This window comes from Arvicanthis niloticus, chromosome 5 (assembly GCF_011762505.2).
Source record: "Arvicanthis niloticus isolate mArvNil1 chromosome 5, mArvNil1.pat.X, whole genome shotgun sequence".
Lineage (NCBI taxonomy): Eukaryota > Metazoa > Chordata > Mammalia > Rodentia > Muridae > Arvicanthis > Arvicanthis niloticus.
The window spans coordinates 91,711,441-91,725,598 of record NC_047662.1 but is presented as its reverse complement, the minus strand read 5'-3'; the positions used below and the strand labels follow the sequence as shown (position 1 = coordinate 91,725,598).

The 14,158-nt window shown below is 43.7% G+C and overlaps 1 protein-coding gene across 4 annotated transcripts in view; it reads right to left on the bottom strand.

The window, feature by feature from the left end:
- Abca1 (ATP binding cassette subfamily A member 1) overlaps positions 1-14,158 on the bottom strand; it is a 119,300-nt gene that overhangs the window by 67,096 nt on the left and 38,046 nt on the right. For all 4 annotated transcript variants that reach the window (XR_013110673.1, XM_076934966.1, XM_076934965.1 and 1 more), the window contains 2 exons: positions 2,461-2,582; positions 272-448 (listed from right to left, as the gene is read on the bottom strand). Coding sequence is in view for 3 of the 4 variants with exons in the window: in XM_076934966.1 (XP_076791081.1) it covers positions 272-448; positions 2,461-2,582 (299 nt within the window). In the remaining variant the exon portion in view is untranslated. The remainder of the gene's footprint in view (positions 1-271; positions 449-2,460; positions 2,583-14,158) is intronic.

Here is a 14,158-nt window from a genome sequence, read left to right as displayed (position 1 = left end):
AAACCATGAAAGATGGGTCTTCTCTAGTTGAAACTGGCACCAGAAACCTTGGGCTCGAACTCAGCCACACCCAGAACATTCTTCTCCAACTCACCCTTGGGAAAAGGACTGAAATATGAAAGAACACCCAGAGTATGACTGGGCTAAATTATATCACCAAGTTCCAGCCAGCCCCAAGTTTCTGCAAAAACAAGACACGTTGTCCAGGAAAAGATTTCACATTCTAAAAGCATCAGCACTTGGAGTGCATGCACAGAGCATGCCCACTCACCACGACTGGCTTCAGGATGTCCATGTTAGAGCGCAGCACTCGCTCAGCTGCATCCAGCTTCTCCCTAGGTAGACCACAAAGGGCAGAAACTTCCGCATCACCAAGCTGAATGATTTCTTCTAACTTTGATCCATTACACAGACTGGCCAAATGCAACTGGTAGCCTTGCAAAAATACCTGGAAGGGTTGGATATAAACAGAGACGAGAAAAAAAAATTATCCAGGATGGAAAGCTGGATCCCAGATGCCTTTGGGAGGGTGTGACATCAATACACCTTGAAAGATCTGAGGAAAAGGACCATTACAGTCATCCCATAAGGGAAGAACCTTGGAATGAATCAGACACAGTCAGCCATGTTCCAACACTGCATACTAAGTCAATACATCCCACTCCCTCATCCCTCTAGCACAGAAAAATCCTTAAGGCATGTCTTTTTCTCAATGTGACTGGAACACATGAACTCAGCTAATGGAAATCCAGAGTCTAAACCCCTGGAACCATTAGAGGAAGGTTATCCTAACTATTCTGGAATGTGTGACATCAGACACTGAAATTGGGCTGCTTCATGAAAACAGTTATACCATGAATCTGTAGGCATAGACTCTTGACAAATGCATAGAGCTATGTTTAAGGAGCTTCAGAATTGCGACTGTTTTGTTTTACTTGACCCCAAGAAGAATATGGAAAAGCAGGTCTCTACCAACTCATCTGTAAGGCACTTCTAAGTCATCCTGACCTGCTCTTCATAGCAAACCCACCAGGAAACCTCTTCTTGGCCATACACTCCTACCTAGCTATCCTTCCTAGGTTTACATAAACAATACATTTTCATACCTGAGCCTCACTGTCCAGCAGAGAGAAATCTCTGTAATAATATGGGGCTGCCTTTGTTTATGAGGCTCATGCTTGCATCTGTAGCACTAGAACAGTATTTGTTGAATGAATAGATTATTACAATATTACCAACCCCTCTGTCAGCTTAACCGAGTGCAGTACATTCTGGTCACAGAGCAGCCCTGTAGAGCAATGCAAAGGGATGAACCCAAAGCCTCTCAACACTCATGCAGTTTCATAAACTCTGAAAAGAATCTGCCCTGCCGTGTTGTCCACTCAATTGTCACCGACTGCCAGATACTCAAGTACACTCCAGGCTTATTCCTGCCTTAAGTCCTTGTTACCATGCTGTGAAGAAGAGCCCGTCAACACTGAAACTCTAATTACCATGCAAAGACCTTCCCAGGATGCCTCTCAGTTTAAACCGATGGCATGAAACAGATATGAAATTGGCAGGGGGCAATGGAAATTAAGCTAAACGCAATGATTTCAAAAGTCTGCTGCCTCTGGCCCACTTCCCAGCCACACAATTGGTAAACACAAGGCATAGTTTCCCAGTTTCATAAGAGCATGCAGTAAGCACATTTTTTTTTCTAACTTTAAAAATTCTCAGCCATGTGAAGCAAAGATCACTTCAAGCATAAGCCCGCCTACTACTTCTGCTTACTGTAAAGTCAAGCCAGTATAGAGAGCCAAAAGCCAGTGTGTGGGGTCAATTCTCCTTTCTGCCAGAGAATAAAGAAAAAGCTTTGGGGGGAAAAATGTATAGCCATGCACTCTGCCCAAGAGTGGTATAAGAATAAAGGATGCCAGAAAAGTTCTCTAGGACCTTAAGATGCAAAGCCTATGCAAACACTAATATTACACTAAAAACTTGAACAAAAGTCTCTTTATGCAGCTTCCCCATCTTTAAAAAGCAGCAGTTGTTTGTTTAATCTTTTGTGATAGATTCCAGTTTAAGAATCTATATCTCTCGCTCTTATTTCATAATTTCATAAAAAAATAAAAGAGCTTAATTCACCTTAACATAAAACACAACCCCTTTAGGAGGAAGGAGGAATGACCTTTGGCCATTACAATGCCAAAGGACAGACACAGAAATGAACTTCCTTTCAGCACACTGGCCCTGATGCTGGGTGACACATCCCACTCACTGTAGGGTTTGTCTATGGCAACCAGAGCCATGAGTTAAATGAGATGAAACTATACTTCTGAGGTTAAACTATCCATCTGAGGTCTGACCATCTATCTCCTTCACAGCTTTTTCAAAGGCAGAGGTTTGTTTCTTTCTTTGCAGGATCATCAACAGGGTAATAGTGAGGCCCCACTGATTCAGCTGAAGGTAGTAGCTTACCTTCTGGAGACCGACATCCGCCCGCAGCAGGCTGTCCACAGTAGGCCTTGGAAGGGACAAATTGTGCTGTAGGAATCCAGAGAACGTTTCATTGTCCACCAGGAAATCCTGGAGCTTCAAATCTATTGGAAAATTGTGTTTTGTTTACAGTTAATAACTCAAAAAAAAGAATAAAAAGAAAAGACTCAATCTCTACGGGGCAGGTGGAGAATAGAATATTGATTGCTTCATTTTAAATGGGTAGGTGACCACAGGCTTCTGGCTTACATACACCAAGAAGTGAGTTTCAGAAGCTCTGTCTCACTGGGAAAGACATGAAAAGATTGCTTTCTGATGACATGTTGAGCCACGCTCGGTATGGGCTCCCACAGTCCAACAGCACAGTGGTGTTATTACACACATGGTCTTTCCTTGGTTCTAATTGAAAACCCAACCCTTTTAAATGATCTCATCCATCCTACCTGAGGTTTGTGACATGAGCCCTGCTGCTCCTGATTCCTCAGTGCTCCCTCACATAGCTAGAACTGAAAATGCTGAGAGCCCTATTTCCACAAGCCACAGGGATCGGCAGGCAATGGCTCTCTAACATTTCTGTGGTCCAGAATCGCTTGATGGGTTGCTTCAACCAGACGGCTGGACAGCAGCCTGGGAGCATCTGCTTCTGGCAGCTTGTGCTACGGTGGCAGCTGCACTTCTAACAAGCTCCCAGGTAGTGCTGAGGCTGCCATCCTGGGACCACACTTCCAAGAATCACAGTGGAGACCTGTGAGTGCATCCAGGTGCTTAAACAGACAACATGGTCTCTTCTTGATTTCAGAACAAAACATAGGATACACAGCTATAAGGCCCAGTTCCTCCAAACACTGAGAAAAATATGTAAATGTATGTCTGAAAACCAACCCCTTGACTAAATACAGTAACTGCTAAAGGCTTTCATGCTGATTCCCATGAAACAAGAAGCTCTCCGAGAACACCGAGAAAAGGCTTCCGTCCAGTGACATGAAATAGAAACAGCCCTGGCCCAGAATTCAGAATGTTAGTCTTGGCTGGAGGCTGTAGATGATGGTACCACTTGAATATTTCTTAGCACTTTTCTGAGCCTTGGGCCCCATCATCTGCAATGCAAGAGGGTTCTGAGCAGATGCTGAGTAGGAGCCTGCCACTCTAAAGCACCATCATTTCTCTGCCTTATTTTATTGATTATCTTACCTTTCTTCTCTCTTTCCACTTTAAACTTCCAATAATCCGAATTACTTTTTTGAAATTAAAACAAACAACAACCAAACCAAACCAAACCAAAACCCAGCTCAACTGTGACCAAACAGCTGACCACTAGAGGGCAAACTTTACAAACCCAAATCAATTACCCAAAGAGGGGCTTCATCTGGAAACAAGACTATGGTGTGCACCGATGAAACACTTTATCCTGGAATCTAAAAGGGTCTCCCTTCATGGAGACAAAACAGCCCAAGCAGATTCTCAATACATATGAATGATCCAGGCAGCTTCAGCATTGAGCAAACTTCAGTAATCATGAACAGAGCAGATAAAAAGTGACTCTCCTCAGTGCCTATGTAGTTTGATCCTAGGGTTCCTCATAATATCCCAAAGCTGATCTGAGGCCTATTAATGTCCCTCTTTAAAATCAGCACCCAGTAAGCTGTCATCTGCCTGGTCTTTCCATCGTATAAGATCTCATACTGGTGCCACTGAACTCAAGTCTTCAGTTGCCATGCAACAGAGCACCTAAGACTCACTTAGGAGGCACACAAAAACTGGTCTCTGGGTGTCTATCTCTTCAGATTAAATCCAGGGGGTTCTAAGGTAGCCCACCCACAAGTCTTCATTTTAATAAGCAGTCTCCACATTTCCAATGCAGCAGGTCTGGGAGCCACATATTATGAAGTGTTATTTTACTAAAATACAGCCTGCATTAAACTCTACTGATAAAAATACAGAATATGTCTTTTATCTTAGTGTTCCAAATACCTAGAACTAAGCCTGGCACAGAACTACTGCTCTGGCAATGACACCTGACATAATGCTAGATGAGATGACCAGAAGGATCACAGAAGGATCTTTTTAGGTTAGTAGATACAGGAAGAGGCCAAGAACGTCAAGATCATCCATCCCTAGACTATAGCCCAGGAGTAAATAAGAACCCTGAATTCTAGAAGTATCTTCTCAAAGACAAAAACATCTAGAACATCCCAGCATTCTCATGGTGGGGGGTGGGGAGAAGGAAGGAAGGCAGGCAGAGGGCTTCAGTTGAGGCTTAAGGTGAAAAGGCAGGCATGCTTATAAATAAGTTATGTATATATGTATATATGCATATATACACATATATGTGTGTATGATATATATGACATATGATATATATGTACATATATACATATATATATGTATATACATATATATATATATATATATATATATATACACACACACACACATATATAATCAAAAGGAGAGCTGGGGAATATAGGTCATTCAATAGAGTACTTTTTTAGCATATGCAATGCCTTGTAAAATGTGTATATCTATACACACACATACAAATACACACACATACACACACACACACACCACCACCATACTGAGAATCCAAATCCTGAGCTCTGTATCCATGTATTTTCAAGTTTATTTGACCATTTTAAACGTCCATGGCCTTACCTATAAAATGAGAGTCAAAAGAGATCTCTGTGAACCCTTGACAGAACAGAATAAATCAATGACCTAACACTTGGATCAACAGTTGAACACAAATTCCTCCTAAGCAAAGTCATTGCAGTACACACTTCAGAACAGCTCCTTCCTTAAGGGCAGCACGAGTGTGGGAGGTTGACACAGACTGAACTCTGAATGGACCTAGGTCAACCAGCAACACTCTGGAGGCCAGCAAATGTACTTAGCATGTTTATTCGATGCTTCTGTTATGTCAACAGACGCTGCAGATAAAAACAGCTGGATGTGATCAAACGCCAACTGCCTATCCCCTGGAGGAGACACAGAAACCAAAGAAGCTGGTTGAACAGGCAACAGCCCTTGGCAGTGCATGAGCATAGTGTGGCAGATGCTGGGTGGGGACGATGCAGGGAAGGCTAAAGATCCTTGGCTACAAACAACTTACAGTCTGGATATATATATATATATATATATATATATATATATATATATACACATATATACACATATATACATATATATGTATATATACATATATATATATACACACACACACACATTATCTTCTGCTCTCCTATCACCACTAACAGCTGCAACTCATACATACACAGGAAGGCAAAATTGTGTGGTATGATGGCTCTCAACCTTGGATGCTGCCAGGCCCATGTAGGAGTTTTTTAAAAAATCCCAAAACCCAGGCCACACCCCAGAACAATGAACCAGAACTGCTGGAGACAGGAACTGCGTTTTGGGAATTAAAACAGAAAAAAAGAATTCGAAAAAGGTTAAGAAAGCCAGAGGAAGACAGAAACAGTTAGAAGAGGATAAAATTTATCTGCAAGAACATTATAAGGGAAATCAGGCTACAGTTCCAAAAACAGACTACAAATCAACCACACCTAGTATTTAGTGGAGTGAAGACAACCCCTCTCATGATAGAAGGCACCCAGAAATCCTGTACTTATGGGGCTATAGACACAGTAAATTCTCAACATATACCCATGAGATATAGGATAAATTCCACAAAACCTTAGATTTGGGGTATAGGAGGGGAAAGGGGGAAGAGAAAAAAGAAGTGATATGAAGACAGACCACAGTGGTTTTGTCCTGGATGGTCTCTGTCTTCAGTATGAAGCTAGCTGTGTAGGAGAGTACCAAGTATGAACCAAGCCAGATGACTGAAACAGCTATTAATCTTGGGTGAAGATACTGGATGGATGGATGGATGGATGGATGGATGGATGGATGGATGGATGGATAGACAGATGAACAGATGAATGGGTAGATGGAAAGATGGATGGATGGATGAATGGATGGATGGATGGATGGATGGACAGATAGACGGGAAGACAGAAAGATGAATGGATGGACAGACAGATGGAAGGATGGATGGATGGATGGATGGATGGATGGATGGATGGATGGACATGTAGATGGATGGATGGATGGATGGATGGATGGACAGATGGACGGGAAGACAGAAAGATGGACAGATGGACAGATGGATAGATGGATGGATGGATGGATGAACATGTAGATGGATGAAAAGATAGATGGAAGGATACAAATGCATGAATGTAAAATGAGCTGATGTAACCTGAGAAATGATCAATTTTGAAGAGGTAAATTCATCTGGAAGTAGGAAGGGGAAAGACCCATCAGGACATGAATGTGAAACAGACAGGGTCAAGATGGCAATGGTGTCCCTAAACCTATTTGGTTTTTATCAGCCCAAGTGAAGAGAAGCATCAGGTAAACACCAGCTGGAAGCATAGGGGGAATAAAGCAGAGGGAAGCTGAGTTAATTAAATGATGACACAGAGCTTGATGGAGTGGTCTACACTTGTAATCCCACCTATTCGGGAGGCTGAAACAGGAGGATCACAAAGTCCTGGTCCACAATACGAGTTCAAGGCAAGCCTGGATAATCTAGTAAGAAAAGGGCTATGGGTGTGTCTCAGTGGTTCGAGCACTTACCCAGCAGGCATGAAGCTCTGAGTTCCATTCCCAGTATCAGAAAGAATAAATAAATAAGTAAATAAGTAAACACACAAACCAAACAGAAATGACAAGAACATCTACCTTTCTAGACTGGCAGTGGGCCTTAGGTGAGAAATGTACATGACAGCCAGGGGAATTCCTGTGCTGAGTTACACACTCCATACAGAACTTTTAATCTGATCCTGCTCGGGGACAGCTTCTCTCATTGGTTGAGCTGCTGTGTTCAAAATAGATAAAAAGGGAGAGACGATGTTGCTAAGAACACTGAGATGCCAAATTCACGGTCCGATAAGATGTGTCTGTGTATGCCCATACATGTGCACACATATTCATGTGTGTATTATGGAGTTGCCTAGGTGAGATAAGACTATTTTTCCTCTTATTTTTCTACCTGCTACAAGGTGAAGGCAAGGTCAAGGCTCACTCAAGTGCCTGTTCAGAACTTCATGAAAAAATTAATAAAACCCAGGCCTAATAGCACAGGTTTGTTATATTCCAGCTACCTGGGGCTCTAGGGCAGGGGGATTCCAGTACAAATCGAGCTGCAGCAACTTAACAACTTTTTGTTTCACAAAAAAAAAAAAAAAAAAAAAAAAAGGGGGGGGGTGGGGAAACAGGTGGGAATATAGCTCGGGCTCGGGGTAGAGTATTTTTCTAACATATAGAAGCCCTGGGTTCAATCCCCAGTACTGCAAAAAGGAAAGGAGAGAGGTGAGAAAGGAATATGGAGACACAGAGAAAAGGAAAATATAAATAAACCTAACATTTTATAGAGAATCAACAAAAGGATATCATATGGCAACTTTGAGAACAGACACAGGTAGATGACCAGTAACAGACAAGACATTCTAGGCAAGACAAAGAATGCTTCATGGGAAAGACAGTCATTCAGTTAACCCTAACCAAATGAGTTGACGTGGACCTGGTTTGTATTATCTATGGAATGTGTGGTTGGGGGAAAATGTTCTCTGAAAAATTCTTTTCTGTGTTTCTGAGAAAAACACAAGATCCAACTGATCCAGCACCAGAGACTCTTATCAGAAAGGCTGAACTCAAACATTTCCTATCGATGTGATATGAACCTCACTTGGTCCCTTTCTTTGTTCTCTCTTGGCCTCAGTGTCTTAGACATCAAATGGAGTTAGGGTCAACAAGAAGGCTTATTGAGAAAGGACAGCACCTGCCATCAAACCTGGCACCCCAATCTCAGTCCACGAGACCCACGTGGGATGACTTCCACAAGTTCTTCTGTCCCTTCACATGCCACCCCCACCTCATACCTATACAAAATAAAGTGTAATAATGTTTTAAAAAGAAAATGGAAAAGGTAACATCCATAAGTTGATGCAGAAAGCAATGATTAAGAATGTGAACAAGAGAGTGGAGCTAGGAAGATGGCTCACTCAATAGAACACTGGGCAAGAGCAAAGGAGCTGAGTTCCCATCCCCAACATCAATGTCAGAAGTCGTGAGCCCTGGAACACGGCTGCATTGCTGGGGAGGTGAACAAAGGCGGATATTCAAGGCTTGCTGGCCAGTAGGTGAATCCAAATCAGTGAGCTCCATGTTCAGTGAGAGACCCTAAATTCAATCCTGATGTCTGCCCCCTAAAATGTACACGCACGCAGGCACGCACGCACACATATGCTCGTTAAAAATCAAGAGCTGATTGATTAGCCGGGAGTATTTGCAAGAGAAGGTGTGGTCAGTTAGAATGTGAACATCAGAGAAAACAGAAAGTTGTATTCACCAAAAAGGCCAAAGGAGTTCTCTCATTGCTGAACCAAAGTATCTGATCTGCCCAACCCAGCTTCCTGATTTGCCTGAGAGGCAACCAGCCGCCTGCCGCCTGCCGTGTCCCTGGAGCTTTGGGCACAGTGAATGGGGCAAAGGAGAAGAGAGAAGGAAAACAAAATAAAAAGCTGGCGTCTGAAAAAAAAAGAGCAAACAGATGAGATGCATCTGTGGGCTGGGACAGAGTGAGACACAATCCTGCATTTCTTGCTTTTCATCTGGGTCAGGCCTCTACAGCCAAACTAAGGAAACACAGGACAGGCAGATAGAGGTTAAAGAGAAGCCTTAACTCTGGAGGGGTCTTCCTGGCCAAGGAAGTGTTCCCTGCTTTCTCTCCCACCTACCTGCTGGAACCCAGGAGCAGAGGAGTGGGGAGAGGAGGGGAAGGAGAAGGGGGAAGAGAGGGAAGAGGGAGAGGAGGGGGAGGAGGAGGAGGAAGAGGAGGAGGAGGAGGAAGAGGAGGAGGAGGAGGAGGAAGAGGAGGAAGAGGAGGAAGAGGAGGAGGAGGAGGAGGAGGAGGAGGAGGAGGAGGAGGAGGAGGAGGAGGAGGAGGAGGAGGAGGAGGGCGGGGAAACAACAGAAGGCAGAGGAGGAAAGCCCTGGCAGCAGCCACTGGGGTTACTCTTGGTCAGTGCCCTCTCCAAGGCCCAGCTTAGGTTTCAAGTTCTCTGCAGTCTTGTGTTCTACGCAAAAGGAACCCCAGCCATGAACAGCTTGAGAAGTGGGTGGAGGAGACAAATGGGGAAAAGCAGTAGAGAAAGAAGCCTTGCCAGCATCCCTGGCCTGCATACCCTTCTTAAATGGACCCCCTGGGTGGCCAGGGGGTGGGTTAGAGGTTGGGTAGAAGTCTCCTAGCCCTGGGTCAGCCAAATAGGCAAAGGTTTGGTGATGGGGGGTGGGGGTAGGATGGAAGGGCTGGTTGACAGTCTTGTGGTTTTATTTACCCTATTTGACTAGTCTTATAAACAAGACTTTGGAATATTTTCAGCTACAAAGGGGCTGGAAATAATCACACCTGTTTATTAATTGGTTGGTTACTTAGTTCCTTTCTGAGTCTCAAGTAGTTAAACCTGGCTTCGAACTCATCATTCTCCTACTTCCACCTCCCAGGTTATAAACACACCATCATGCCCAGCTTTGGGGTATCTGTTGCTTTGGTTCAGGTTGTGATGCTAGGGCTGTCCTTTCTTCAGGGGTGAGATGTCTCCAGAAGACTGTGTGGGGTGCTCTGGAGAGAAGGAAGAGCAGCTGGGTCGCTATGCTCTGAGGTAACGGTTAGTGTGGATGAAGGGTGGGCCAGACTGTGGGCACACATTCCTTGAGATCTCCCTATTGGTCGTAGGGCCCTGGAAAAATTTCTCTCTCTTGTTCAGTGAAAAATTTCTCTTCAATTGTTCAGTGAAGGCTTGCTGAACAATTCTAAAGAAACTTCAGAAGAAGCTTAGCTTTGGAGTCTAATAAACCTGTGTCATATTTTAATTCCAGAATTTTCTGGTTCTGTGGACTTTGGAAGTCACTTTTCAGGCCCTCTGAGCTTCTGGGTTAAGAAAGCACTAATAACACCAAGCATTGACTCACACACAATGCACAAGAAAATACACATCAGAGACTAAATACATTCAAAAATACGTGCTGACAAAATTGTCATGGCAATTATGTGAAGTTTCCCAGAGTCCTGACTATTCATGGCTATACACCCTGAACCATTTGGGGCAAACAGTAGCGCTGCTGAAACCTTGTCTTGGGACCAACAGGCATTGTACAACTTTAGACACCGTGTGTTGTTTAAATGTTTGGTGCATTAGTTAAACGTCTACTATACCACAATACCAGTGCTAAGGTGGAAAGGGAACAACCTAGTCAGTGCTTCCCAAAGGCAGGGACAAAGGGGGCATGGTTTGGCATCATCCAGCCCTTGGCATCGAAGAGGAGATGGGCATCCAGCACGAACAGAGCAGCCCTGGCTGCTATTCGAGAGTCACTCACAATTGAGATCAGAGCAGGAAGGAAACACCTTTCCCCAGATTCGTGCTCTAAGGCAGTAAATGACTGACAGGATGAGAATGCTGGGAAATGAGAGACCCCTGAGGGAAATCAGTCAACAGAGCAGGTCCTCCCAGATGGGCTTATGATTTTTATGGAAGCACTTTTTAGAAAGACTGAAGAGACACACACGGTGCATATACATAGATACAAGCAAACATGTATACACATAAAAATAAACAATATAAAAAAATTTTTAAGACCTTGAGGGGTGGGCTTATTCTTCTGTCTCTTCCGCCAAGTTACAGTCAAAAGTTCTTCCCCTCCAGGAGAGGGTAGCCCACAGCAGATATCAATGTTGCTACACTCTGAGCTTAAAACAACTTCTATCGGGTAAAATGACTGAGTTTTGGGTATTTTCTTATGGAAGTTAGAATGGATTAAACAAATGAGCAGGTCTTCCGAACAGAACAAAAAGGAAGTGGGAGAAGCTGCTTTTTAGGAGGGAAAACAAGAAGAAAGCTGGTAAACAAACAAACAAACCCCCATACTTTGTAGAGAACCTTTTGTGAATACCAGAGGGATGCAAAGCCCAGAAAGGATGCTGGGAAGGTGGAAGGAGAAAAGAATGAAAAGTCAAAAATAGGAAAAACTGAATCTCAGAGAAGGTGGCAGACATGAGGCCTGGGGGAGGGCAGAGTTTAGGCCACCCAGTTCTAAGCTATGACTTTGTCTCTAACCGATTGAGACCAGACACAACAGGATAAAGGACTAGAATGAGTTCCTGGGAACTTGAAAAACCCAGGTGTTCCTGAAGCAGCTCAGGGGGTATTGAGGGGAGGGGGCGGACACGGGACACGGGATCCTTAGAGCATGCTGGGTAGCTAAGTTAGCCAAACAGGTGAGTATACTCCTGACATCAACTTCTGGGAGGGAGGGAGGGGAAGAGAAAGAGAGAGAGGGAGAGGGAGAGAGAGAGAGAGAGAGAGGGAGGGAGGGAGGGAGGGAGAGAGAGAGAGAGAGACAGAGAGAGAGAGAGGGAGGGAGGGAGAGAGGGAGGGAGGGGTGGGGGAGGCTGACAGAGACAGGGAGACACAGACAGACACACAGACAGACACACAGACACACAGAGACAGAGACACAGACACACAGAGAAAGACAGAGAGAGACAACCACAGAACAAGAGAAGGAAAGGAAGACGAACATACAAGTGAGGGACTGAGGTGGACTCTTTCCAGGCAGGTTTAGGGAGAACTCTCGGCACGCATCCTGTGCATATCGCCTTATTTCTTCTAATGTCTAAACTTAATAAACTTAGCAGGATGTGGTGGCACTTTGAGGCAGGAAACAGGGCTCGTATTTACAAGGCCTCAGATACATTACATGGATCAATTTCCAGAATCTCTAAAACCAGCTTCCAAGAAAGGTATTGCTGTTATCCTCATTTTTCCAAAGCAGGAAAGAGATCAGAAGGGAGTAGCTGGCTCAAGGTCACAAAACAAACCTGATGCAAAATGTAAACCCAACAACTTTGATTTCAAAACTCTAGTTCTTTCCACTCCATTAGCAGCTAAGTGAATTGTGTTACTCTCTAAAATCAAAAGCTGGTGATGTCAACCATGCTGCCCCACACTGAAGTGAGGCACCGTGGGCACATGGTGTGGTGGAACTTCGAGTCACACAGACCTGGACCCAAGTTACAACTCCATAACCCTGAGCAACAGATACAACCTTTCAGACTCAGTTTTCTCATCAATAAAATGGGAACAGTACTGATCTGCTAATGCTGCTTCAAAGAGCCAAACCCAGTAGTCTACTAAAGATATAAAGTTCTACTCAGAAACACAAGCACATCAATGTTCACTGAAGCTCTCTTCATAACAGCGAAGTTAAAGAAACAACCTCGGTATCCAACAACAGAGAAAGAGGTGGAAGACTTTTCAGCCATAGAGAACAAAGCTATGGCTCTTTTGAGAAAATACATATAATCAGAGGTAATCCTATTAATCAAATTAAGTTAGTCTCAGAAAGACAGATATTCTATACTTTTCTCTCACTTGTGGGTCTTAGGTTTTTACATAAATACATAGAAAAGAAAGGAGAAGCAAATTGTCTAGGAAAACAGAAGGAGTGATGTCAGAGAAGGTCTGAGCTAAAGAAGAGGATCATTTTCAACATGTAGAACATACATATGACACGGACCAAACATACAATGCATACATACCTATGTTGAGTATATCCTTTGTGGCATGGGACAAAACATACAATGTATACCTATGAATGTACCCTTATATAACATAGGACAAACATACAATACCTGTTTATATGTATACACCCTTATATGATACGAGACCAAACATACAAAGCATACCTATGTGAGCACATCCTTATATGACATGAAACAATGTACAGTGAGTATATACTATGGGCAAGGAGAATCTTTTAATGCAAAATGTCATTGCTACCCTGTCCAACCTCAGCTGTAGACAGAGTCAATTGAACACTGCCTTTTAGTACTTCTGTGCAACCGAGGAGGGCGGGCCAGACGCAGAAAGCTTTCAGGGAGAACCAAACTCTATGCCCAAGCTGCTCTCTATCACCCACAGGGTAAACAAATCTCATACAGGAAAGGCAGGAGACATGTGACACTGTTGTCTGATGGTCACAAGTCAAGCTTTTGAAAAAGCGGCTTGATATTGTGGGATAACATGGCTTTCTGTAATTGAATGCAATTGTGTTTTCTATGCTTGTCTGGGCAAAGTTGACCTTTGGTTTGATTTTAGCTCAAGCAATATTTCAGTAGTGCACTGGAGCTCTGAATCCCCTGATGACTGCTTAGCTGGAGCCAGGCCTCTGTCCCAGATGGCAACCAACAGCATGGGCTCTGGGGCCCAGCCTGGCTTTGACAGGTCTGGGGAAATGCTCACGGAGGTAGAAAGGTTTCAAACTATGAAACTCTAAAGCCTCAAGTCAACTCTTTTGACAAGCACACGTAGGACATGAATCACAATCACCCTAAGATTTTACAGGCTTTCAATTTTGATGACATGCTGACCGTGCGTCATCAGCTCACACAATAAGATGACACACACATGGGTGTCAGGTATGAGGACAGAAGAGCAGACATTTGGGGCTGTAAACCCAACTTGAGCAACTGCCCTGATGAAATAAAAAAAAGCGGAACTTCAAGCAAAAAAGGAGAAGAGGCTATGAGTCACAAGATGGTCTTTAGAGA